Genomic DNA, 25,829 nt, shown 5'->3' on the forward strand with positions numbered 1-25,829 from the left:
AAATCACGACAAACTATAACCTTACGAAACCAGCTGAGCTAGTAAATCCCTCACCATGACCGTCAAAAATTCTGGTCCAATATTTTGTTTTGGCGCGGGGGTGTGTCTTTAAAAGCCCCATTAGACAAAAGAGGTTTTAAATCAGGCTTACGTAATAAGAGTAATGAAGTGCGCAATTGCTACTATATCACTTTAAAGGCTTTTAACTCTGAGCAAAATATACGTGATAGCCTTTATCCTTCACTACATGTAGAATATTTTGCATAAACAGAGTCAGTAAAACGAAAGACTATATCAACTCTGTCTACACGTTTGCCAGGATGCAGGAAAAATTTTGAAGACGGTATTTTCAGTGATCCGTATCTTCACGATAAAAGAAGCTAGACGCCAGAATACTTAAATCTCAAGTGTTTTTATGCTAATGTTCGCGGTTTAATCAGTCTACACTCGGTCTTATAAAGCGTCTGGCCAAGCAGAAATTTTGCGCTCGATGAAAACAACACTTGATACTAAGTTGAAGGGAGGAGCTGTTCCAAGAGCGAAGGCTTTGTTCTGTTTTAAGCCTATATTGGAGGACGTGCTTCACCGGCCTTACACGATCGGCCAAAGAACTTAGTTAAAAATTCCATCATTATTTTACGCGATTTCTCGCGCTAGCTCGGGGCAAAATTTCTTCTCCCGCGCGCGCTACTTGAGTTTACTAAGAGCTGTCTCGTGATGTTCCCAAGGGACACCTAAAGTATGTTGGAACGGGTTTTTCCTGACTTAACTAGAAGTCAGAAGTTTTATCAGTCTCGTGTTTTTGACGTTCGCTCAGGACTCCGTTGCCGAGCCGGTACTCTACAGAAAGCTCTGGGAAAATTCCTTTCATACCGGACCAACACCACGAGTATGTCAGCCACGTCAAAACTTGCATCTAAAAGTAAATTGCGGCATTTTTGCTGTATTGACCATTTCTTTTTAACAAGATTTACGAAGGGTGACTCGGCAAATTGAGTGGGAACCGAGGATTTAAAATGAAACATTTCAATAAGTTTCCTTTTTACGAAAACCGCAAAACCATTGGTTCCCATGATCTATCAGTTAATCCTGGGCTTTTAAAACTCAAATTAAATTTTGCACCAATCAAAAACTCAGAGAGACACGGATATAAAAGGTAGCACAAGTTTTGAGTTCCTAAAATACTCGCAACGAATGCATTTGCAGCAAAACACTTCACGACAGGTCTCGGCATATACAGACAACAGTGATCTATTTGGCCTCAAATAACTTACAATGTTTACAAAAAACGCGTCAATATTTTGAAAACACGATGAAAGTTTGAAATTTTGCCCAGTTTCCTGGACCTCCTCTGTGCAATTGTTTACCTTTTCTGCGAAGAGTGTGAAAGCTTTTTGTTCGTTTTTATTATCGAGTGGATGTTCTGCGAGAAACGCGTTTGATTGAATGAACGCCGTGGTAGCTCGCCAGGCCAGAAAACAATGAATCGAAGAACAATCACGCTAATTGAATAAACAAGCAATATAATTCTATCTAAACACTGACAAATAGCGTCAGTCGAACTGACAAAACCAACCACAAAGCTTTAAAATACACTTGTCAAGTTGGCGATCCCACTAAGTTTCGGTTACTGAAAGTCGACCGAAACGCAATTTAGGTGTCTGGGATAACGTGTACTGCTAATATCGCACGGGAAGTCTACCGATGTCACTCAGTCCGATGCATTCTAGTAGGACTGAGGAAGCCGCACCTCAAAAGTTAAGTGATGATATTAGGATTCTACAGAACAAATGCGTCTTAGGGGGGAGGCCCAAAACAGGCAAATCTGGGCACAGAACAATGGTAAGAGTAAATATTGTCATTGGTGCAAATTAGAAGCTCATATTTGTTTGTTTTGGGTTGAAGTTGTATAGTCCTTAAGGGAGGCTGTAGTCGTGACGTACTGTTGTATATTCTCACGCTTTTCAAACTTCACCACCAAAGGCTACAGGATCGATGAGTAGTATCGCCTCGGTGTTCTCCGCGATGAATCGTGTTAAGAAATACTTGCGGATCGAAATGTGGTTTTTGATTTTCTTTCCCCTTTGTACTGCGTCGAATTCAAGGCTCATTTTTAGGCCCAGAGGTAGTGAATATCGCGCAATTAATCCCAAGCCTGGAGGTAAGGAGAACTTTTGCTAAGATTTCGTGGATTTATAGTCATTCTGTTTATTTATAGTCGGAGATTATACTGTAATCAGTAAACCATTTCCTAATCGCTTTAACAGCCATTTTTCAACTCAAAACTAAAGTGTGAAAGCGTGCGTGTTTATACATTCGTCGGTAATAATGACTAAAATCAATGTAAGAATTGCCACTGTGTACATTTTTGAAAACGATCACGCTTTCTATATTTCTAGCCCAAAATTTCGTCAGAAATTACTTTCGTGTCTCCATCTAGATAATTTTCCGCTTGACTTACAGAAGAGAGAGCTTCACCCTCAAGTTTGTCTTTAATTTTCGGAGAACTTTACAATTTCCCTGTTTCTACGTTTTTTAGATATTTAAGGAAAGACAGGGAAGTTGTAGGCAGACGTCATTGCATATTTTGCGAAAGGCGGCTTTCACTTTCCACTCATTCCTGCGATTTTATGGCGCGCGGAATATAACAGGCTACGTCACTTTCCGCATTGTGGTTTAATTTTAGTTTCTTACAAACGATACGCACTGTCGAGCAATTCAAATTAAATAGCGTGAAAATTCCCGGACGACATGGTTTGAAATTAGGCGCGTATAGCTTACATAACACATTTACAGACAGCCTCTCAATGGTTGCAGAGGAGAGTGATCACGCATACAAAGTGGTATGATGTTGAAACCAGTTATTTGACAGTATGGAACATCGCTGCAAATTAAATCGCCGTTCATGTGATAGCACATGGTGCGTAACACACTCGTATTTTCTTGAAATAATTCTGGTTGATTCGTTTGGTTGTAGTTAATTGTCCTAGGTCCTCTCGCATTTAGGGGCCATATACAGCGACTCTTGAAATTCTAATTCTGTTAATGAGCGTTTTCATACTTTCACGGAAACAGTTCGGAGAGCCTTTCTCGATGTTAGCAGATTGACCCTGCACCACAGTTGAAGTTTTAGCCCTTCAAAGGATCGATTGCTAAGGAATCCGTTTAATTAACAACCTTGGATCCCCTTGGATCCCTTTGACGCAAATAGTAGAATTCAGTGCCTCAAAGGCCAGAACTATTCGCTGAATGTACAGTTTTAAAAGTTCTAAAGTGAGTTAAATCTTTCTTTTTTTGACAGGGTGTAATTTTGGGATTCAACATAAGGTTATCGACGAGAGCTGGCACCCGGATGTAGCCCCTTTCGGGGTTTTGTTTTGCGTGATATGCACATGCAGCAAGGTAAGACAACAACGCAACCTAATGCTTTTTTTTTTGGGCACACGGTTATATCTTGGTCGAACTAACGCCTGGTGCAGTCCTACACCAAAACAATTCGCTTTACGGTTCCATAAGTAAAACATCATTATTGAAATCAATGCAGTTTGGAAAGGCACACCCTAAACGCTCTCTGCCGCTTTTGATCTGATGCTATCACTTTCTTTCAAACGCGACCCCACGGCAAGCCACCGCAGATAATTTATCTTTTCATCCTCCTTAATCCTTTTCACCTCATGATTGTAGAAATTTATCGCATTTGTTTCTGCAATAGTGCAATTAGCACTCAATTGAAGCTAGGATCTCCCGGCTAGGTGTCTAATGAATCTCCGTGCTTCGACACACCTACTTTGTTCTCATTTCATATTTACAACAAAACACTTATTTGTTTGAATTCAATTCATTCGCCTATTAAATAGATCCTTAGTACAAGCATTCACAAAAGGCCTTGTCTACCCGATTCAGGAAAAGACTTTGTAATTAAACTATACAGCCGCCATACATTCTCAATTGCACGGGTCACGGGTAGACAAAATTATCACACGTAGCTCCATATGAACTTCAGATAAAACATTTATTTGGAGAAATCTTTTCATTTTCTAGGTGTGTCGTCGAAAAATACCGGCAGATATCTAAAAATCATCTGAAAGAAAAATCAATTCTGAGGCTTGTCTTTTGAGATTACTAATTAATAGAGCGCAAACAAACTCATTTTAAAACACGAACAAAAAGCTTCCTTTATAGCTCCGTACCCCACGCAAAGGACCGCCATCGAATGAAAAGTTCCCTTTATTTTGTGACAGAATCCTTTTCTTTCTGTCCGTGTTCAATTTATTCGACGGAAACATGAGAAATGTTCAAACAGAGAGTAAACATCAGGAAGTGAAATGTCGTCTCAACCTACATTTGCGAACACCAACGACACGTCGAAACGACAAGCAGAGGTTTATCGCCGTAAAAATTTATGTTAATCAGATACATCATCGAGACTGGTTGGTTTACAATTTCATCTTTGAGCAGATAAATGCCGGCAGTTAATTCTCAATAACATCTTTAATTCGAGTCGCTCGGCCTTTCACTAGTTGTTTATTAGATCCGGAAATCCTGAACTATTGTAAAGGTTATCTGTCAAAAGTTCAAGTAGCTACAAATAAAAAAAGATGGAAAAACAAATAATAGAACCATTTTCAATTGGGTTTCGAGAGTAATCTGGGATTGGATTGGCTTTTCTTCACTGCGTTCAGGGAGAACTCGGACCAACTTCCCAACCAAACAGATGCAAAACTTCATCTATTCTCGGTTCAATAAATCGTATTTTCTCCTGTTTATGACTTTCTGCGTGTAATTACCATGATTTCAATGCTTTCTTTCGATCGATAGGAATGGGAATTGCGACTCTCAATCAAAAAGCCCTCTTTGTACTTTACTTCACCAAAGAACACGTTTTGATACATTGCTGCCACTAAGTAAAGAAATTGTCTTGAAATGAACTACCTTCCCTTTACACTCCATTTTTTTGTAAAGATTTTAGCTTCTTGAGCTTACATCTAAAGTCGTTTCGTTTCTCGTAACAGATTTCAAACAACTCTGAAAAAGGGAAGGTGACATGTCGGAATATACGAAACCGCTGCCCAACTACATCATGTGCTCGGCCTAGGGTTGAAGAAGGGCATTGCTGTCCATCGTGCCCAGACGGTAAGACAACAAGATCATGAATAATCTCATTTTAAGCTCAAGAAAACTCTAATTAATATGGGAAAAAAACACATCTTCAGTGAGCTTCATTCAAACAGCGCTTTGAACTAGTTGAAGTGACCACAGAGAGCTGAGTATGTTTTGGTTTTTTAGAGTTATTTGCCGCAGACTATGTACTAAGTTTTTTTCTACAAAAATTGGATACACAAAAATTTTTCTTCTTACCGTGTTATAAGATCAAAAGAGTATCCTAACCATTCGAAATATGTCTTCAAGTGTGCTGAAGATTCAACCACGAACGTCACTATTTTAAGAGCAACTCAGTAACCAGGCCGCACACAACGCATGATGTCCCAGAATTCAACTCAAATGGCGGGAAACACGACGTGCCTTGTCAATAAGCCTCACTGCTTTTATTTGACTGACCCTAAACCAAAAAAAAAGCCTCTTCGCCAGGTTGAGTAATTTAACGGTATCTATCGATTGCTCTTAGCTGAAGGGTCAGGCAAAATGCCATCAATCACTAGGAACTTGAAGTTAACTTCGGTTCACATGGCGCCAGCTGTGATTCTACCATTGCACGTGAATGATTTTGAAAAGAGGACCAACTCGCCAGTGAGCTCACTTAACAATTATTTAGGCGAAAAAGCGAAAATTCATTATGTAAACTCTGCGGTTTCCATAAATTAAATGGTTTTTTAAATACACACTTATTTTGTATCGTTTTTCTTTTAAGAGTTCATCTCATTACTGAGGGCACCTGCATCTTCAGTTTCCCGCCAAAATGGCGTGGGACGCGTGCATTTTACTCTGGTGCGAAACACACTTCACATTTCAATACGTTATGAAGGGTAAGTACTGATATTCTCGTTTCTGAGAATTTTGAATTTGTTGGTTTGATTCGACCACTTAATTTTAAATATTTTTCATCGCAAACCACAGGTCTCGGAAGCTTCGCATGGCTTCGTTTAAAGATTCCAAAGGATCACCACTGAAGGAAATAAACATTCCGAAAAGATCTATTAATGGATCCCAGGTTAGTACTTTTAAGATGGACCAAGAGAATATCTACAGTTGATATTCTCTTGTTACCTTGTCTGGATTGATTCGAGGACATTCGAAAATTTTAACCCTCTCCTCGTTCTCGACGAATTTTTATCCATGGCAAATTTCCGTTACCTTTTTCTCTGGCGTTTTCCATCTTCCCTGACGTTCGGCGGTACCCATATTTGCACCCTAGAGGAGTGAGGTATTGTGAGAATTAATAGTATTGCCTGAGAACGTCGTTTCTGTTTCCAAAGCTTGATTATTGATGCCTTCTAACGTAGGTATGCCTTGTGTGGAATCAACTGAGTAAAAAGAATATTGAATCCTTTAAACAAGGACAAGTTAGCATGGAATTGAAACTCAAGCGACAACAGAACGCAGTTGGACTCACTGGAGACATAATAAAGTACGATTCGTACTCGCAAGGTATGTTCCTCAAACAGATGTTGGAGACTTTACGCAAACCAAGACGGCGAAGGTAACAAGAAAATGGCAAGACAAAAGATCAGCTGAAAAATAGCACGGCTAGTGCGTTTCATAACTTTTTGCATTTCTTAGCCATATTCTGAAAAACGGCAACGTGAAATCACCAAAATATGCATGGTCTGAGAACGGAAACACCCAGCGCAAATTTGTTTCAGTTTCCACTTGGAACTCAACGCCGCTCATATACGTTATACTGAGGTTGAGGTGTGGCGCCTTACTAGACTGTAAACACTTTCAGCCATTCGCGACATTCAAACTGAAATATAAGTTCATTCTTAAATTGACGTCACGTTCCTTGGCGTTGCCGTCTTGACTGCTGAAGGTCCCTTTTGCTGATCGATATCACCATTGTCGACCCAGCGGGTGTTCTGTGAGTTTGGGTATATTATACATCGCTGAGAAGGGCAAAGATAGTATCAATAATGATGCCGACAATTGTGATGAGTTCAGTTATGAATATCAGCTCTGGAAAAAGCCGACGTGAATCAGTGCTGAAAGAAAAATAGACAGAAATCAAAATATACCTTACTAAGTAGGCCGCAAAATTTATTTCGTGATTTGATTCTTTTTCTATGGCACTTTCTCAGAGGAAAATTTCTAATCATTCGCAACGGTGTAAGTTGAGCATGATATTGTTTATACGCATTTTTCGCGTGTGTAGAACAAACATTAGATAAAACGGGAATTTCCTGCATGGATGAACCTCAAACCCACGACCCAGAAATGTGCTACATGCTCGCAATACATTGGGATACAATTGGAAACGACACTGGAGGCATTCGCCCGTGCATGGCACGGTTTTTCGTAAACTTCCTGCCATCTCTCAACCTTCCATACCTGTTTCTATAGTTATCAACATCAAACGGAGAAAACATCAATATGTTTCCTGCTTTCAAAGACAAATGTCTGGGTCTTTTTAACAACTTTCTGATGGTACCTAAGTCACAACAGGAAAATATAGAAAGAACTGAATTCAGTCGCAAAGAGAGACGTGATCAGCTTAATTAAAGAAGGTCAAAAGCAATTTGCTGTAATAACGATCATGGTACTAATTTTAAAATGAAGTTTTCATCACGTTATGTATAGGTTGTGTTTTTCTAAGGCTCCAAATTAAGAAAACCGTCTTCGAAATTGCATCAATTAAACGGTCTTCTGAGCCCAATAGATGTCTGCTATGAACATACATTAAAAGATATTGCGCGACGACATCATGGTGTTTAAGAAAGTTTTTACAAGCATTCTATCGTGTTTAGAAGTGATAATGGTTCAATTGGTTGTTGAACGATTATTTTGTCAATATCAACAACAGTCTTTGTATTATCAGCTTGCGATGAACTATATTTGATCGACGACACCAGCCTCAGGCGAAGTGAAATGCCCGGCGATGATATCATTATATAGGGGCGATTATGAACTAACTATACTAGCCTGTTTCCCAGCTCATAAGATTTTGCAATAAATTTCTTCCTTAGAAAGACACACGTCCTTTTTTTGGAGGATTTAACCTTTACTTGACATTCAAACAAGTTTGTTGACCAGCTAGTAGCTCATTTCCAAAGTTTACTTCTATCTAACTCTGGCCATGTTTATCCACACGCGTGGGATATTTGCAAGAGTTATATCCATGAGTGCGCTCAAATCTCAACTATCGGTATACCAAATCTGCACATGCAAACAGAACTTTCACTCGTCCTTCACCTTTTGCCTTTCCTTCACCTGTTCGATCAGATTGATCAAGTGATTTGTTTATTTGATTGCTACACAAAACAAATTTCTGAAATACATCGCTGCATATTGAGTCAAGTTCACGCTCGCAAAAGTATCTTCAGAAAAATTCAGTTCTATACTCTGCACTCGTTAAAGTGACGAGTGTGAGCTAATTATTCCATAGCAAGGTCCCGGGTCCTTCGTTTTCGACTGATTAAAGGTCATTTCAAGAAAATAAGACCACTTATTTTTCTCGGCCAAAGGTTTTCTTTTGGCTGTCAAATGTTCTCAAAAATCCAATACAAAAGGGTAATTTTGTTTCTTTAGATATCTGACTGCATATCTGGTGGTGAATTTTTAATTCTACAGCTTGTTTTTCATTTGGGAATTTCTTAATTTGCACCAGAAATAAGTTCCAGTTTGTTCATTTTGGTGAAGGATATTTTTAACCACATTGAGGGACGGAGGAGAAGATAGTTTTTCATACTTGCTTTCGAGAATGTGCGATTAAAGAAGTCCCCGCTTGCTAATTAGATGTGGAATAGTGCGCAGTGAAGATACAATGTTTTGATAAGGAGCGAGCTTAATATTTAACATTTAATTCATCTCTTTCCTCCAACTTTTTTATTACCAACTTTTGGCTGCTTCGATAAAAGTTCAATTTGGAATTCTACCAGAATACTTTTTGGCTTGAAGTGTTAGAGTGCAAATTTTTTTGAACATAAAAAGTAACACCATTCTACTAGAAAGGTTTTAATTCCGTTTTCTTCTGATTTTCACCTGTAGAAAGCTTCGAAGCACTGCTGTCGTCTGATGATGAGACATCCAATGCGTTGGCTTCTTTCAACTTGGCCAAAGGTGGAAAAATTCTCAGAATGAATCTCCGCTATGATGGATCACACAGCCTAGGTGAGAAAATGGCAAACAGGACATGTTGCATATTTATGGTTCGACTAAAGAGCTGATTCCAAAGTTAAATATTTTCCTTCGATTGAGCTCAAGCTAAAGACCTTGTGGTACACTATTGTAGGCTAAATGAAAATATTTTTTAATCTGAAAAGCATTCTGTTTACTTATTTGAAAGGTGATGTTAAAAGAATACTTTGTAAAGAAACATCGAATTTGTGTAAAACTGAACGTAAAGTAAAGAGCTGGAAGAAGATCTGTGATAGTCTCTGCTGTTAAATATCTAACTCGATTTACACATCTCTCCTTGCTCGCAGGCTCAGAAACTCAGATCACGATCAAGTTGACCAGAAATCCTACCAATAACAGAGGAGCTCGTGATGTGAAAGCAATCGGCCCGTCACAAATTAAGCAAGAGGTGAACAGCTCTAGACAGAAACTTTTATCTTTCAAAGCGTTAGTAGATACCAGCGGACGCCAAAGTGAGGCGTTACTTGACGGAGAAAAATTAAAGTATTGTATGTTTATCTTTATTCTTCTTTGCAGAATTCCAACTTAAAAACGGCGTGGCAGAATCCTCCTGAGCATGTGCTGAAGTGGATGTCGCGTGGTTATCTAAATATCACTGTGATATTGAACACTGGAGACCAAAAGACGAAACTGACCGGTCAAATAAGCATTAAAAGAACTTGTAACAGTAAGTGACGGTTAATATTTTTTGGAACGTGCGGTCATTACAAGCGGTATCTTGCAAAGTTAATCCTTAAAGCACCCTGCAGATCAGGGTAAAATTTTACTCATTTCGAGTTGAATTCTTGTTATTTGGCTTGGGTCGATAACAGTTTTTCTTGGTTTTTTTTTTCCACAGCCATTGTCTCCCAGCTCTCTGGTCGAGAAGCTCCAAGGCCCACGATGACAGGCGCCAGCGGTTATGCCTCCTTTGATTTTTTCAATAATGGTCAAATACGCTATCAGGTAATTTATGTTAATTATTCGGCAAATGAAACCTGTGGCTTAACCCAGGTTTTAAGGTAGAGTATTTGTAAAAACTTGGCTAAACTGGTAGGTTAGAGTAACTATTAAGCACGTGTCAGTGGTAATCGAGAATTGCATAAAAGGAGTAAGTTTCTAAAGAAACTGTGGTGCTGCGCCCGTGGGAGAGTATAACGGGGTAATTTAGTATTATCAACTGAGTTCATAATGTAAATTGGCCACCATGTTATCAACTCAGTTCATAATACTAAATTACCCTGTAATCAAGAGTTGTTTATTTGTTGTTGCAGATTTTGCTATCGGGTATGGTAAATCCTGTGATAGAAATCAATCTTCAAGCCACAAACCGCAAGCAAAAAGTGAAAAGACTTTCACGCTCAGTAAGCTTTGATGAACACGGACGAATTAAGGTCAGTTTCTACAGAATCAAATTGCAGCGTAAACGAACACTTAGACTTACCCAAGGTTAAGTTGTAAACTTAACTCTGTCAAAAGGAGAGATGCATGTAACACACTTGTCATGTACGTAAGTACCTAATCGGGAGAATTCGAACCTTGCTTAGTTGCGATTACATGACTGGATACTCTGCCAGGCTAAATGGAGCTACAAGAGAGCTCTTTAAAACTTGATGCATATATCACAGGTGTACTGTATAATTTTCACAACGGCAACATCGAGACTTACAGTTTGCATTGGTGTCAGTGTAAAGAAATGGTAAATTTTCCAAAAAAATGTTTAACTTGTGTCACGAAAGCGTCTTTCTTGGCATTTTATCAGAAGTTTCATTGAAGTCACTCAATACTTACCCCCATCTTTACCTTTTCATGCTGATCGTTTGTTCAAGTGGATGTTTATCCTTGAAATTAAGATCTCGTTGCATTTTAGTTGACAGGGGTGTGGCTGAGGCCGTCATTTCAAGAAATTTGCTGGTTATTTAGTGGCAATATATTCATCAATGTCAGCACCCAGGCGAACAGGGGAGGAGAAATGTATGGACAGCTGAAACAGTTTCCCTTTAGAGGACACCATTTGTCATACCACGGTAAGGAAGTAGATTAGGTTGCATGCTTCAGTTCCAACCAAGTTAGTTTTTTTTTTTAACCTGTGTTTACAATAAATAGTTTAACATCCCGTGGCAGTGTTGATGAAAACTGCGGTCATTTGTTCCTTGAAACTTTCGCTCAACCCCGCCCCAACTCCTTGTTCAAAAACTCAGTTGGGATAGTTTTATTCAGGAAACTAGTAAGGAGATTTAACTCGTTTAACTCGAAATTTTTACAACGAATTTTCCCAAGTCAACTCCTGCATTTCATAAATCTTTGAGGCTGAACCCTCTATGATGTAGGATTTCTCCTGATCGAGAGCAATTTTTTCCTTCTCCTAGAGAGTTTTTGTTTTCCTCACTGCCGTTCTTTGTAATCCTAAAAGGTGTCCTCAAATGTCAGTAAAATACATTTCCCCCAGCGGCACGAAGACAATGCTCTCCTTTGCCAACAGAAATCGCTATTCCCCTTTCTCTAGATCCACCAACTCTCTTATCTGGTAACGAAGTTGTTCCCAGGATTCAAACTGGCGCCGCGGGGCAGGCCTGGTTTTCACTCGACAAGAGCTGTGCATTGCACTATCACCTGATCCTGAGTGGCATGGACCGCGGGCGCAAGAACATGAGGACTGCAGAACTCTTAGGCTTTGCGGATTATGGCGAGGTGCCCCAGTCGTACGATGAACGTGTGCACTTGTTACGATCATTTGAAGGAGAAACGGTTGGTGTTCGTGTTGCTTGTCATTAATGCAGCAATTTATGTTCACTATCAAAATGGGGTTATACGCGAATGCAAGTCGCTGTGATTCATTTTTATCCCTGCGAATATTAAAAGAATTCAAATCAGTTTATATCCGTGTAACTAGTTTCACGGAGAATTCTCCGTGTCACAGGAAACAAATTACCGCTACAAAACGTCGCTCAGCACGTGCGGGCAGAACTTTCACATTCACACGATACTGTGATAAATCTTTCGTTTTCCTGAATCGCTCTGACCAATATTGGAAGGATAAAGTTATAGGGAAATTCAAATTAGCAAGAATTGGCCTGCCTTTAAGCTATGATATAACTTTGTGACTCTATAAGCTTTTCAGTGGATGGACCGGCAGTGTTTTTCTTTTTTTCAATAAGTTTTACTTCGAATGAAATAAGAAAACTCAGGAGTAAATTTGATCATTCGAATTTGCGTTAAAAGCCGTTCTAAAAATTTCCCCAGACGAAGTGATGACGCACTCCGACAACAAAGTATTCAAAACGTTAAGAACGTCGTTGCATTGTAAACACGACGTGCGGACCTATATATTGCCCTGTCGTGGCGACCTCTCATGGAGACGTCAGGTCGCATACGGGAAAATAAGATTACTTTACGTCCCGACGATTCCAAGCTTTTACCGCGTCATTCTTTCAAGTCTCTTTGTGTTTGCAATGTCCCCTTAATCAATTTCAGAGCTGTACAAAGCGCGGATCTCCATGATTCTTAAACGTACGTCAAATGTAGAAATCACAGTTTAAAAATTTCAGATCAACTTCGCACATCCTATTAAGTAAAAAACAAGTTCGCATTATTAATATTATTTCCACTAAAATATATTTGAAAATTTAGCAATATACCAAACAATCAAACCATATGCAATTAACGATATAGAGAGAACATTAATCAACTATAAAATCTTAAGTCTAAGTAATTACACTACAAAATTAGTGTACATTTGTCTACGTTAATTTATTAATCAATTAATTTATTATATTATTACATTAATTTATTATATTATTTATTATATTTATTACTACAATCGTCTTCATACTGCTGCTTAACTTACTCTATAAAAATAGCTCCACGTTTCGATCTGAACCTTTATCAGTGTGTTGATAAAACGTTAGCAAACTGTAATAGTATTATCGTATCGAACGTCAGTGGATATTTTACAGCTGCAAACGAAAATTTCAAAAAATTTAATGAGTAAATCTTCATTTCTCGCAAGATACTCCTTGATAACTCAATCGTGCAGGGGTAATATCAAAGGGGAAGATTTGAAAGGGGCAGATGCGAGGAAAACGCACGCAGAAGCGAGGAAGGAGGAAAGCCATTTGACGTTGTCTCGCGTGCTTCCTCGCGCGTTTCTCTCATATCACATGTGTCTCGTGGCTTCCTACGTTCAGTCGCACTTTTCTCACAAAATGTGCGTTTCTCATCAACTACTCGCCTGTCTCACAGGTCAGCGATTTATAATCGAACCGTTCACGCCCGTTTTTTAGATCTCTGGCTCCGCGCGCAACATCGAACCAGAGTTCCTTGGTAACCTCATTCGCGGACTTGTTTACCTGCAAGTGAGAAGTGAGGAAGTCCCACAGGGAGAGCTGAGGAGCCAAGTCTTCTTAAACGAGGACAGCTGTAGTAAGAGACTTCCTCCTAGAGGGCGGAACGAATTGCCTGGCTCTTGCCACTTTGGTGACAAAATATATTCAGATGGGGAAAAGTGGGTCTCTGAAGATGATAAGTGCACATCGTGTACTTGTGAGGTACCTTGATATGAAAAAGAAACTTCAATTTTGGAAATTGATGTTATTTCTTTAGGTAAATATTAACAATTCTGTTTTAACTACCAACAGGACAGCGAAATTGTTTGTGCCCCTCTTAAGTGTCAGCGGTTAAACTGCACAGAAGCACCTATCATGTTACCTCATCTATGCTGCCCGGTTTGTCCAGGTATTTTGAACGATTTTTGATGATATAAAAAAAATCATGTAGCTCAGTGTTTTCAAAGAGAGATTCTAGATAGAGTTCATGTGATCGACTCTTTGTCAAAGAAAAGCATTATTTAAAATGAACAACCATAAATGTTCCAATACGACTAAGACACAAGTGAGGATACAAACCCTTTCCCTGCTACAAAATCTCCCCTAGCCCCAACCCCTGATACAATGTTTCCGACTGAGAAATTATATTTGTCTGAGGTAAAAGGTGTAGAAAATATAACATTTATCAATTTTTTCTGTCAGCTATCGAAGAAAAAGTTGTGAGATATTACGAAAAGAGGCAGCGTCCGTCCTTGAAAGGATGCTATGTAAAAAGAGACAGAAAAGTTTATCCAGTTGGCGCTGTGTGGTATCCCTATGTACAGCCATTTGGTTACATGAGATGTCACGCCTGCACATGCCTGGTAAGCGGTTGTTTACATAATCACATGCGCCTGTGAATATTTATAAACTACTATTATGGCTCAAAGGTTTGTTTTTAGTCGTTGTTTTTATTTATGAACACACGTTTTCCCATATTTTTTCTCAGAAAAAATCAGAAGAAATATCATGCACTCAAGTGAAATGCCCAGAACTTCGATGTAAAAATCCAATCAAAATGCGCATGAGTGACTGCTGTATGCGATGCCCTGGTAAGGAGTGTTTCAATTAGCGTTATGTGGGCGTTATGTAACATATTACAGTGTATAACTTCCGCAAACCTGAATTGAGAGAGTATGAGTTGAACCGAGTAAAGCTGGGGAAAATAAAAACCAAATGAAATTTTTTTGAACGAATTCCATACTAAGAAGATCCTCATCTTTTTGTTCCAGATGACGAGGATTCAAAATCAAATGGAGGCAAGAAAGTTAGAAAAGGTAAAATTAATTCAGACTTATATATTCATGAACTGTTGTTACTTTCTTAATGCTTATAACAAAGAGGCTGACGGCATTTTTCATTAATAATAATTTCCACAGACAAATTACTAAATTGAAAACATTATAGAAGGCTTAATAACTTTGACTAAGTGTATCATCATTTCACTGATGGTTAATGTTTTTAGCAGAATGGTTCACTAGTGATGTTAATCCTTGAATTTTACTTGGTCCGATGCGATTACAAAGACAATTAACAGAAAGTTTGAAATGTTATCTATTGTCAACTTATTTCTGATCTTTAGGCTGCACCTTACGTGGAAGCAACTATAGACACGGACAAACATGGAGGCCATATTTCCCGATATTTGGCTCTTCAAGATGTATAACGTGTAGGTGCCAGGTGAGACGGTTTTTACTGCATTTCCTTTTCTAAAAAATGGCGGCCAAAAAACATTGGTCAAGACTACTCTTGTCTCTATCTCAACCGATCAGATGCAAAACTAAAACCAACTGGGACTTACTTAATCGTGCGCCTCAGTTATTTTGCTTGTTTTTACCTTTAATTTTTATCGGCCACCTGTAGTATTTTCCATAATGTGCGATTGCTTTGATTGGTCGTTAAGCTTACTATGGTAAGCAAAATGCGCTCTATGTTCCGTAATTGGCTGCAAAAACTTGTAGGTGCAAGTCAGCTTATGAACGTCAAGAAATCATAGCGGAGCTCACAGGGCGTAGCCCTATAATTATACAAAATAGTAGTGGCCATCAAGCCGAAAAAATTTGGATGTACGACCGTACAAGGTACTACTTTTAACATGCGTGGTCAACTGTACCGCGGGCACGCCAACGTTACGGCTTTGTTCAGTAGTCCAGCGGTCAGTGCACTGGGCTCCGAGCCGGACGACCCGGGTTCTATTCCTGGCTGGGGCAAGGCGTTGTGCCCTTTAGACGTGCGGGGGAAAAAAATGCGAGCTCCGCTTTTAGGCTTGGCTAAATCTGTATATTAATGCTTTGTTACAAGTCAGTCACGTTCCTTTCCATTGCCTGGCAGAGGAAAATATTGCGCTTTTCCACAGTTTTCTCTTGTTTATGTCTTTTTCTTGTTCCCTAAAATGACATGTCTGAGTATTTATTAATCATAATTTCACAGATGATTACAGTAGTGTGACAGTTTTGTTCCTTGATTCACAGAACGGGCGAACTCACTGCTCACGAGATCCATGCCCGAAAGGACAATGTAGAAGTACGCTCCTAATTGGGGCATCGACGAGTTGTTGCCAGGCGTGTCCAGGTAATCAAAAATGAACGTGTTTAAATGTTTCCTTTTGAGAAAACGTCATACGTGATTTGAGGATGGCAAAGGGGGAGGGGGATGGTCTTTATTCCGTTTCACGCACGAATTTAGAAGGGAAACTTGAACTCTTCCCTTGCCTTGCCTTTCTGTCTAAATTCAGGCATCACGAATTAATTTTGGGCTTATGTATACATTCTATTCCACCCTCTGATCTGCATTCAGAATCCCTTTGAAAAATAGAAGCAGTAGGCTTCTTAGTGCCTGCTTGTGCTCTTGAACAACTTTTAAAGAATCTTCGACTGAGAAAAGTAGGTTCCCTAAATGGTTTTAATCTTATTTGTTTATGTCTGCCTGAATATGTTGGTTACTCAGGAGTGTTTTATTAACTTGACGTTTTTGCTGCTTGTTTAGGATCGTGAGACCGACTATCAACTTTAAACAATTCTCCCGGAGGGATGATCTTGGAGTGAACCACAGTCTGAAGTCTGTTAAAATGTCCGAACATACTTCAACGATAAATCCAACACTTTCACCTGACGATAAACGCACGACAAAAGATCCAGTGATTAATTTGACTTCCATTCGACGATGGCATAACTACTTTGGCCATAAAACCGGATTAAGAAACTAAAAATAATTTCTATACTTTCCTGTGAGAGGAAAAAAAAAGAGACCTCAAGCTCAGATAATGTAAAATATTCCCCTTAACTTCAACTCGTGGGGATTTTTCAGCGACACTTTCTTCGTCTTTGGCGAGTTATATTCATTAGACAGGTAGCCTTCCATCCCAAAATTCAATGGGTGATTCTCCCTACTTCTGTACTTCACGTTGTAATATAGTAGCCTTTAGTGTCGAACAGCGCTTCAAGTTTGAGTATCGTAAAACTTAGCCCATAATAATCATAATGGCCAATCAGAGCGAAGGAAAAACCTCTAAAAGATAAAGAGAACTCGGCGCAAAACAAAAGCGCGGGAAAATGTAAGGAGTTGCCATTGGTTTTAACTTGGCATTTGACTGGCTGACATGGTGGCGCGAGTGTCCTGGACCGATCATAGAACATAGTGAGGCACAACCAGTACGGATTACTTTGGACACTCAATCAACAACTTCTCAATGAACATAACACCTAGAGCTGATCACTTTAACTAATATCATCACCTCTTTACTTGATAATGCAATTGCATTGTAAGGAGAAGCTACATATTAATCTCACCTGGAAGTTGGGGGGGGGGGTAAAAAAGTAACTAGGTGTGGCCAAATGACTTGCGCACAATGCAGAGTTTGTAAAATAATTGTAATAATCCCATTCATTATCCTTCCCTGCCATCATGTAAATTGCAGGTCTTATATTCCTTTACCCATAGATTCTCCCCCAATTTACTTCCCCACACAGGCTCCCCAACCCCTTCTGGCCAAATTATGAGATAATGTTTCTACTTAATTGTTAGATGACAATTGATTTTTTTAATTTATTTTCAATTGGACATATCCAGTGATTGTGAACGGATGTTCATAGATGTTAAAATAATTATTGCAAGTGACACAAATTAGTGAAAAAACAATCTTTGGAGTTCTCCAAAGTTAACTTTCTTGTTAATATATTCTGCTTTGTAGATAGCCATGACAATGTGAGATAACAATAAAAACATTTTTTTTATCTTTCATATACCACTGACTGTAAGTTTCACCTCAAGAATTCAAATGAAAAAACTTAATTTTTTGTTAGGACTTGAAAGGCAGGCTCCCCTCTACTGCAAGCTTCAACAAGAAAGGCAAAGGGGGCCTGGTTTCCATGGCTTGATTCCATTGAGGTTGCAACTTGCAGTTGAAAATGAAAATTTTAGTTATATATTGTATGATAGAGGAATGCTCATAACATATAAAATAAAACATTCAAAAGTTGAAATGTTGTGACAAGTCCCTCTTTGAACTAGTAAGTTCAGATCCTCCAAATATTCTAACAAAGTACACATTGTTTCATAAGAGGTACCAAACAGTTTTTCATTCTACTGAGTTTTGCACCAACCTATCACTCTCTCATAGCCTACTCTGGGAAATATAGATTCAACCACAAATTTTGCCTCTATTTCTTTACAGCTTCAAGTTATTTTTGTACATTCAATTTAACTAAGAATTAAGGGGGCCATGGCCAGTCTAATAGAACAGAAACCATTTTGAAGTACAAACAAACACTTCAAAAGAAATTTAACAACTTCAAAAGTTTAGGAAAACACAATTATTATAGACAAATTAAAAGACTTATCCTAAGTTGGTTACTTTTAAGAAAATCTATTTAATTTTCAAACAAGAAGAATTTAACGCAAATGGACATGCACACCAAGTTTTAGTCTTCTATGACCTAAATACATGAAGCCTTCATCTCAATTGAAGATATCTACAAGGAAGGTGAGCCATAAGGAATCACCTATTCATCTGAGTAAAAGGTTCATATCATCTTACTTAATTGTTACTGAATGTTTCTACATTCCAAATTCATGACAGCAAAGACAGCAACCCTGTCTTTCAGAAACCTCAAACATACTGCAGATCAAGGTAAGGCCATCTTTTCCCCATTCTTACTGGTGTATGCAGTTTAAAAAATGATGAATGGTGAGACTTGTACATTTCTCCTTTTACCTTATCCCACAAAATAAACAAGGGAGAAAATGGGAAATAGAAGGCATCTAGAAATCTAATATCAATAAACTTTATTTAAAAACAAGAGGATTCTTTTACGTCTAAGAATCTGCCTCATACATGTAAATTTCCGAATAAAATGGTTGCACAGTCGTAAGTAAGTAAAAACTAGATACGACTGACATCTTGAGTGTACAGTGTTATGTAAACTGTAATAACCTATAATTTAACTCCTTCTAATTTTTCCTCACAGTACCACACTTGAATCTAATGTAAAGATCCTGAGAATAATGGAAATGATCACCAATTTAAGAGGCTTCCTGATTTTCAAACAAATTCTCCTTGGTGGCACCCCATAGAAAATGTAGGTCTTAAGAGTGAAGGTAGGACAAGCATACTTTCCCTATAGTTTGGTACATGCATGAGACATTGAAAATAACCTTTTTTCCTTAACCAACAGACCTTAACATTGACACTTTTTAGATCAAAATTAATAATAATCAACAGAGAGGAAAATCAATACTAATAATTGCAGTAATTACTCCAATTTCAGATGATGAAAGATGAGGTTCTGAGGTTGCATTTTTATCAACTCAGATGTACACATCCTGTTAGCCATAACTAAAAATTCTACTGTACAACTTTGCAACAATAACTTTTTGTCCTTTAACCTTATGATTTCATCACATCACTTGACTCATCTTTGCCTTTGTATTTCTGTTTTCCATAAGTAAATGGTAGATATCGGTACCGTATCATATGCTGCAAATAAAAAGAAGAAAACAAAATAAATGCTGTTCAGGTGGTTTTGGGCCAAAATGCGATTCCTCTTACCTTAATTTGTCTCTTCATTGTGATGATAAAAAGTACAATAAAGTACATGACTAAGATGGGCCAGAAGACAGGGATGTTAAAAAATTCAAAAAATGTACATGCTATGGCAATAACAACAGCTCTTGTTGCTCCATACCTGAAAAAGAAAACAGAAAAAGGTGATCTAACTTTGCTAACCTAAAAAAACAAACTCCAAAAATGATAATCTCCCACCCACCAAATAGAAAAAGGTATATCCTTGAATTCTTTACTTCTGAACACAATGAATTCCTTATCTGTACTTGTATTTTCAACAAATACAGAACTGAATTTTAAGCTGTCATATACACCTTAAGTCACTGTTATAGATGTCAAAATGTTGTAAGAACCAGCAAAAGAAAAAAAAAACAAAAAAAACAGGGATGATACAGCCAACTATCATTCACAAAAAGGACTTACCAAAATTTAAACTCTGGTAACCTTCTGATAAAAGGTCTGAACTCCTGATCAGCTTTAGTAGGAAGTTCAGGCCCATCTTCTTCTGTAAAGATAACAGTAATAACATGTGAGATATACTTACACTGTATCTGTGGTGAACAAACCAAATGGTTAAAGGGAAATTATAAACTGAAGAAACTACCCTAATTACTCTAGATGGAGCTGAGAAGAAAGAATCAAAGAAATTAGCATTTGATGGTATGGAAAAATTGAATGGATGGATGCACTAGACAGGGACAAAGATGGCCTAATCTACACAATGTAATTGAATGAATGATAAGAATGCCTTTCATGCAGGCTTACCATACATACTGTACCCACATGGGGGATTAAGTCTCAAAGAGACATGAAGTAAGTCAATAATAGTTTTTGCCTCTTGCTCTTATACTATAAAAAGGCAACTTTCATTAGTTAGTGTAGGTCCCTTACTATTCCAATTTTTATATGTACCTTACCAATAAAAGGTTGCATACAATGGCCAACAAACAACCAACTTTGCAGTTTAAGCCTACTACTTCACTCATCAAACACAATCCAGCTAGGTGAAACTAGCTAGAGGACATTGCCTGCCCTCTGGCAACAATGGCTAACGTTTCTAATTTAAAGAAGACCTTGCCAGTGGCAATATGTCCACTTAAGAAAGAGGGAAGAGCCAAACATTCAGTAAATCCAAAAATGATTCTAACACTATCCTTGTCATTTCCACAAGACAGAGCTGCCATTGCCCCTTAAAATTGTAAAACTATGGTATGTCACAAAATATACTGTATGTGCACCTATGATAACATGTACTGTGCTGTATATCAAATAAAAATTATTAAAAGAAACACACCTAGGTCCTCCTCACCTAATTCTTCTAAAGCTGGATCAATTTTAGGTGTCAAGAATGCGATAAACAGGTTAAGGTGGTAAATACCAAGAGCATATGTGACTATGTACCAGCCCTGAAAGTAAAGGAAAACATAATTTGATTACCATTCTTTCTTTAAACTATGATGCCCCTAAAGTTACTGCATTACTGGTCATCAAGCAAACCTCAAGGCAAACTTACCACAAATGAAACTATGAAAAGTTAACGCAGAGGTTAACAAGCAAACACAGGTGCAAGAAACAAAAGATGATCAAAGAACATTTGGAATAGGTTGGCCTGACTATCAGTTTTTTAGGCAACTACAAGGCCCATTCAAATGAACAATGACCATTCCACAACAGAGAAAACAAGCAGCTAGCTTATACATACTAATAACAAATACAAGTAAAAGTATAAACTTGTATGCTTGTATGTCAATGCCAGTATCTGTATCAGCCTTTTATTTTGGTGCCCTTGTCTTTAAGCTGCACTGTCCCTTGAACCAACAAAAACTCATATCTGCAGGAAACTCAAGAATATCTTGATTTCCCCTTCATGAAAGGTATGGTGAAAGGTAAAAAAATAACCACAAACACAATTAACAAAATGCTGCTACACTCCAAAACTAGAACTATCTTGAAGCAGCCCTGTCACTCCAGTCTAACCTTCCACAAACTTCAACTCCCATTAGCTCAAGCATTGTTCAATCCCCTTAACCCTTTGACTCCTGTGAGTGACCAAGACCAAATTTCTCCTTACAATATCAATACAATATTAACCAGATAAGTAATGAGAATAATGAAAAATATCAATTTGGGGATAATTAGTTGATCCAATACTAAATTCTCTGAACTAACATCATAAGAAATGTATAGTTGACAGTGAGGAGAATTACAAATTTGATCTGGGAGTTAAAGGGTTAAGTGGTTCCAGCTATTGAGAATCAACTGTAGCAATTAAACTCATTCTCACATTATCTTACCTGAAGATAAAGTACCCTGATGAGAAACAGCAGTATCATAACCAGAGTTGAAATCCATCGTAGCGCAAGATGTGGAACTGTTGTGTCAAGAAATGTTTGGTATCTCTGTGGTGGTGAAATTACACGAGTTTATCAAATTATAGGATATTGAACATGAAATTACCATTATATAGCTGAGCTAAAACAGAAGCATTAGCACTTAAAAATTACTATTCGATTGAACAACTTTCTATATCATTTTAAGTTTCTAGGATCAATTCCACGCCATCCTTGAATTCATGTGTAATTACTGGACTTGAGATACATTAGTACCATCCTCCTGTTTAGCAGCCATATCCTTAAACAAATGGTGTGCACATTTAGAGCAAATTTTTTTACCTGGGATATTGTTATAAAAATCTTTTTGACAACACCCGGCTGACCTGGCCGACTGTCTTCTGAGGGATCATCCATCTCTTTCCTAAGAGCAAATAACAATGCATTTCATTATACAGTACCACTCACATATAGGTTAACTTTGCAGACAAATTTTATCAAACATTCACAAGTTGTAAGATCCATATATTTGCAAATATATGAGCATATATATGTGCATAATGTGCATCTGATGTGTCTTTGTTAGTCAATATTATAACTTTCCTTTATGTTGCATTGTTGTTTTGGGTCTAACATATTGAAAGAGCAATCCTGTAACACAGATGCATGTGGGATTGCTTCACGTATTCATTGAAGAATAAATTTGCTTGATCTTCTGCTGTTGATGGATCAGAAACAAAAGAAAATGTAACTTAAACTCTGCATTCAAATGCATGTATCATTTGGCAAATTTCAAAGTGAAACTTGAAAACCACTCAAAGAGTTCACCTGCTACTCTCAAGCTTTAAGTCACACAATACAATGAATTTAAAGAAAACCTCTGATGTCATATTGCACTTTATATTTCCATAGAGACCTATTAATTTGTCTTGACTGAGCAGAAGAGAGAAATAAAAGCTTAGTTTTTCACTTGTAGAAAGTAACTGAAACTCATGTGTCAACCTCAAGGGACTTTTCAACTGATCCAAAAATTGTATGCCCATTTCGGAAACGAATTTAAACAAAAGGATAAAACTATATGAAGAACTGATTTTTTTTCTCGCTTAGATATAAACTCCATTTCACTTACTTTCCAGTTGAGCAAAATTAATTCTTTAAAAGACACGACAAGACTCCCAAGCATGGGGTTTAGAATAATGTCACCATTGCATATACGAAGAAAAATGCTGGTATCTTTGAAACCAGTTAATACTCGGCTGTAAAATTTGAAATCAAGCAAGGGAAAGAATGTTTGTTCAGAAGAATTTTACGCTAAATCAAATTGAACTTCGCAGGATATCCCTATCATTGATGTTAACATGTCATCTCACGCCACAGAATTACGATAAAAATTATGGCGTCAGTTTCTAAAATCATCAACTAGTGAGAACTTGAGTCACTTAATAAACTGTTCAACAATGACCTGCGATCCTTTGGTGTCTTTTTTATCATCCACGAGTCTCTAATAGCGGTAAAAAAATTTAAACAGCTGCCTGATAATTCGCGAAACCGATAAAGATACATTAGAACTAAACACACACAAAGAACAACTCTTAGAAGTCAACAAGCTTACAGCTACAATGTCAAATGTTAGTACGTCTTTGTACCGATCAATAACTCACCCGATTACAAACTGTCTGATGTTTCAAATCACCAATTTGATGAAATAGGAAAGATCAAGATTCTGTATAATTCCTTGACGTCTATGTCGCCACGTTGCAAACCAAGGTACATTCAGCGGTTAATATTGTAAAGTATATGCGTAACAATGAAAGCGAGAGAGGAGTTATGGGTAAGTACCAGTTACCCCCTTCATAAAAGCCCCCACTATTTGACACAACATACTTCTGGAGTATCGCTGATTTGCGTTATTACCCCTTTTTCTAGTGCTGTTCGTTTTCTAGTTTAACGGAAGCCTTTGATTGTTGCCAAATATGCCTGCACAGCTTTAGAATCGGGTTTCATTTATATTTCAGGATCAAGTGACAAACCATTCAATACAGCAACAGCAACTATTACTGTTATCATAGTTACTTTCACATGAAGTAAATTAAGAGGGTCCCCTATACCCCTTTTGTTAAACTCCACGCATCAAGAATATCTATAACTCTTTGAGGTTCGTGCGAAATTTGAGACGATCCCATTAAACATAATAGACCCTACGAATTATTATCACAAACCTGTTTTGCGCCTTTAATTTCATTGATTCATGTCCTGTCTTAACCTAACCACAGCCGTTTAAGAATGATATACACATTTTCAAAAAATAAATTAGCCCAAAATTCGTCGCGCAAAAATGGTGCATGAATAGCTTAGAGTTCTTGTACGGCCAATTGAATAGGTGAATAAAGGAACAAAGATGGCCTAATCTACACAATGTAACTGAATGAATGATCAGGATGCCTTTCATGCAGGTTTGACATACTGTACCCACATAAGGGATAAAGTCCTAAAGGGACATGTAGTACAACAATATTAATATTTTTTATTCTCTTGCTCTTAGCCCTTTAACTCCTATGAGTGACCAAGGCAGAATTTCTCCTTACAATATCAATACAACATCAACCAGATGAGTAATGAGAATGAATAAAAATATCAATTTGGGAATAATTAGTTGATCCAATACTAAATTCTCTGACCTAATATTTTAAGAATTGTATGGTTGACAGTAAGGTGAATGACAAATTTGAACTGGGAGTTAAAGGGTTAAACAGGCAACTCTTACTAGTTAGTTTGGATCACTTCATGTAGTACCCCTGCTCTTCCCCTTTTTTAATTGCCTTTACCATGCCCATAAAAGGCTGTGTACGATGGCCAGTGAAAAACCAACTATGCAATACATGTACTTTGTAAACTCTTCATTCACATGTCATGTTTAAATAAGGAATTTGTTTGAAATAACATGACATAACATGAAAATATCTAATCATCTAATTCAATCACAATTCATGAATAAAAGAACAATTTAACATACAATTCACAAGAAAAAAATTATTTCCCAATCATACTTCTCTTAAGAAGGATAGGGGACCCTCACTAGAGTGCAGGAGAATTTTTAGACTGCCATTTTAGAAAAGCCTTACTTGGGGAGAGCAGGAAAGGAGGAGGGCACTGGTACAAGTCACAGACTTACTTTATGGCTACAATGATTTTAGCAATCCAGTTTAAACTTAAAAGAGTTTTTTGCTATTTTTGCTATTTTTCAGAATGTGAGGAAATTAGAAATGAAGTCAGTGTGCCACCACTGACCATCCAATTGTTTCAACTGCCATGCCCAGATAATTTATTCTTTGTTGGGAGTTCAAATCAATGTTTTCTTTAGAGCTGTCCTGTCCCTTTTTATGGAACACATTTGGCCAATTTCATTTCACATTCAAGATAGCACTCCTTTTTTCAGTAATACATGTTAATAGTACTTAATTTCTTTCCTTCAACATTCCTTTTTCGTGTATCTGCAAAGTTTGCCATGAGAGGGCCATGAATAAAAGAAGAAAGTTGAGCAGTCCTCTTTTCTGTTCAAAGAGCTCTTTCAAATATAAACATTTCATTATCTGATCCAAGGTTTTAATTAGATAGATGATAAATTTCTGAAAAAATTTAATTGTTCTTAGGACCAACCAAATTACATTGCTTTCCAATGTTATTTTGGTAGTAAAATACTTTAATTACAAATTTAATTATCATCTAGATCATTTCAAAAGGACTAAGCCCAATTAAAACATTCCTAAAGTTTTTAAAACTTAGTTC

The 25,829-nt window shown here is 37.6% G+C and overlaps 2 protein-coding genes across 3 annotated transcripts; one reads left to right on the top strand and one right to left on the bottom strand.

The window, feature by feature from the left end:
• The first annotated feature begins 1,798 nt into the window (after positions 1–1,798).
• Positions 1,799–18,293, top strand: LOC131797041 (chordin). Its single transcript, XM_059114655.2, has 21 exons — positions 1,799–2,161; positions 3,302–3,402; positions 5,013–5,133; positions 5,870–5,984; positions 6,076–6,169; positions 6,462–6,606; positions 9,160–9,282; positions 9,597–9,697; positions 9,826–9,976; positions 10,148–10,254; positions 10,563–10,682; positions 11,159–11,315; positions 11,795–12,036; positions 13,572–13,835; positions 13,926–14,022; positions 14,316–14,476; positions 14,602–14,704; positions 14,885–14,929; positions 15,235–15,332; positions 16,124–16,223; positions 16,638–18,293. The coding sequence occupies exons 1-21, from the start codon at positions 1,996–1,998 to the stop codon at positions 16,643–16,645; spliced, it is 2,619 nt and encodes an 872-aa protein (XP_058970638.1). The 5' UTR covers positions 1,799–1,995; the 3' UTR covers positions 16,646–18,293.
• A 625-nt stretch (positions 18,294–18,918) lies between these two features.
• On the bottom strand, positions 18,919–23,817 carry LOC131797042 (protein RER1-like). 2 transcript variants are annotated; one of them, XM_059114658.2, is made up of 7 exons: positions 23,705–23,817; positions 22,386–22,467; positions 22,008–22,112; positions 21,023–21,119; positions 20,137–20,218; positions 19,699–19,834; positions 18,919–19,626 (listed from the first exon to the last, which is right to left on the bottom strand). In XM_059114658.2, the coding sequence occupies exons 2-7, from the start codon at positions 22,458–22,460 to the stop codon at positions 19,537–19,539; spliced, it is 585 nt and encodes a 194-aa protein (XP_058970641.2). In that variant the 5' UTR covers positions 22,461–22,467; positions 23,705–23,817; the 3' UTR covers positions 18,919–19,536. The 2 variants fall into 2 exon arrangements, with proteins under 2 accessions (XP_058970641.2, XP_058970640.2); XM_059114657.2 differs by having other exon boundaries at positions 21,008–21,119.
• Between the last annotated feature and the right edge of the window lie 2,012 nt (positions 23,818–25,829).

Source organism: Pocillopora verrucosa, chromosome 9 (assembly GCF_036669915.1).
Source record: "Pocillopora verrucosa isolate sample1 chromosome 9, ASM3666991v2, whole genome shotgun sequence".
NCBI lineage: Eukaryota > Metazoa > Cnidaria > Anthozoa > Scleractinia > Pocilloporidae > Pocillopora > Pocillopora verrucosa.

What these genes read in the sequence shown, in the direction of transcription:
- LOC131797041 (XM_059114655.2), top strand. Translation starts at nt 1,996, where the DNA reads ATGAGTAGTATCGCCTCGGTGTTCTCCGCGATGAATCGTGTTAAGAAA. An exon ending in CGTCACAAATTAAGCAAGAG is followed by an intron (nt 9,698 to 9,825) that starts GTGAACAGCTCT and finishes TCTTCTTTGCAG; the next exon opens with AATTCCAACTTAAAAACGGC. An exon ending in GCACATCGTGTACTTGTGAG is followed by an intron (nt 13,836 to 13,925) that starts GTACCTTGATAT and finishes AACTACCAACAG; the next exon opens with GACAGCGAAATTGTTTGTGC.
- LOC131797042 (XM_059114657.2), bottom strand. Translation starts at nt 22,460, where the DNA reads ATGGATGATCCCTCAGAAGACAGTCGGCCAGGTCAGCCGGGTGTTGTC. An exon ending in TTTTTATAACAATATCCCAG is followed by an intron (nt 22,113 to 22,385) that starts GTAAAAAAATTT and finishes TCACCACCACAG; the next exon opens with AGATACCAAACATTTCTTGA. An exon ending in TTACCAGAGTTTAAATTTTG is followed by an intron (nt 19,835 to 20,136) that starts GTAAGTCCTTTT and finishes TTTCTTTTTCAG; the next exon opens with GTATGGAGCAACAAGAGCTG.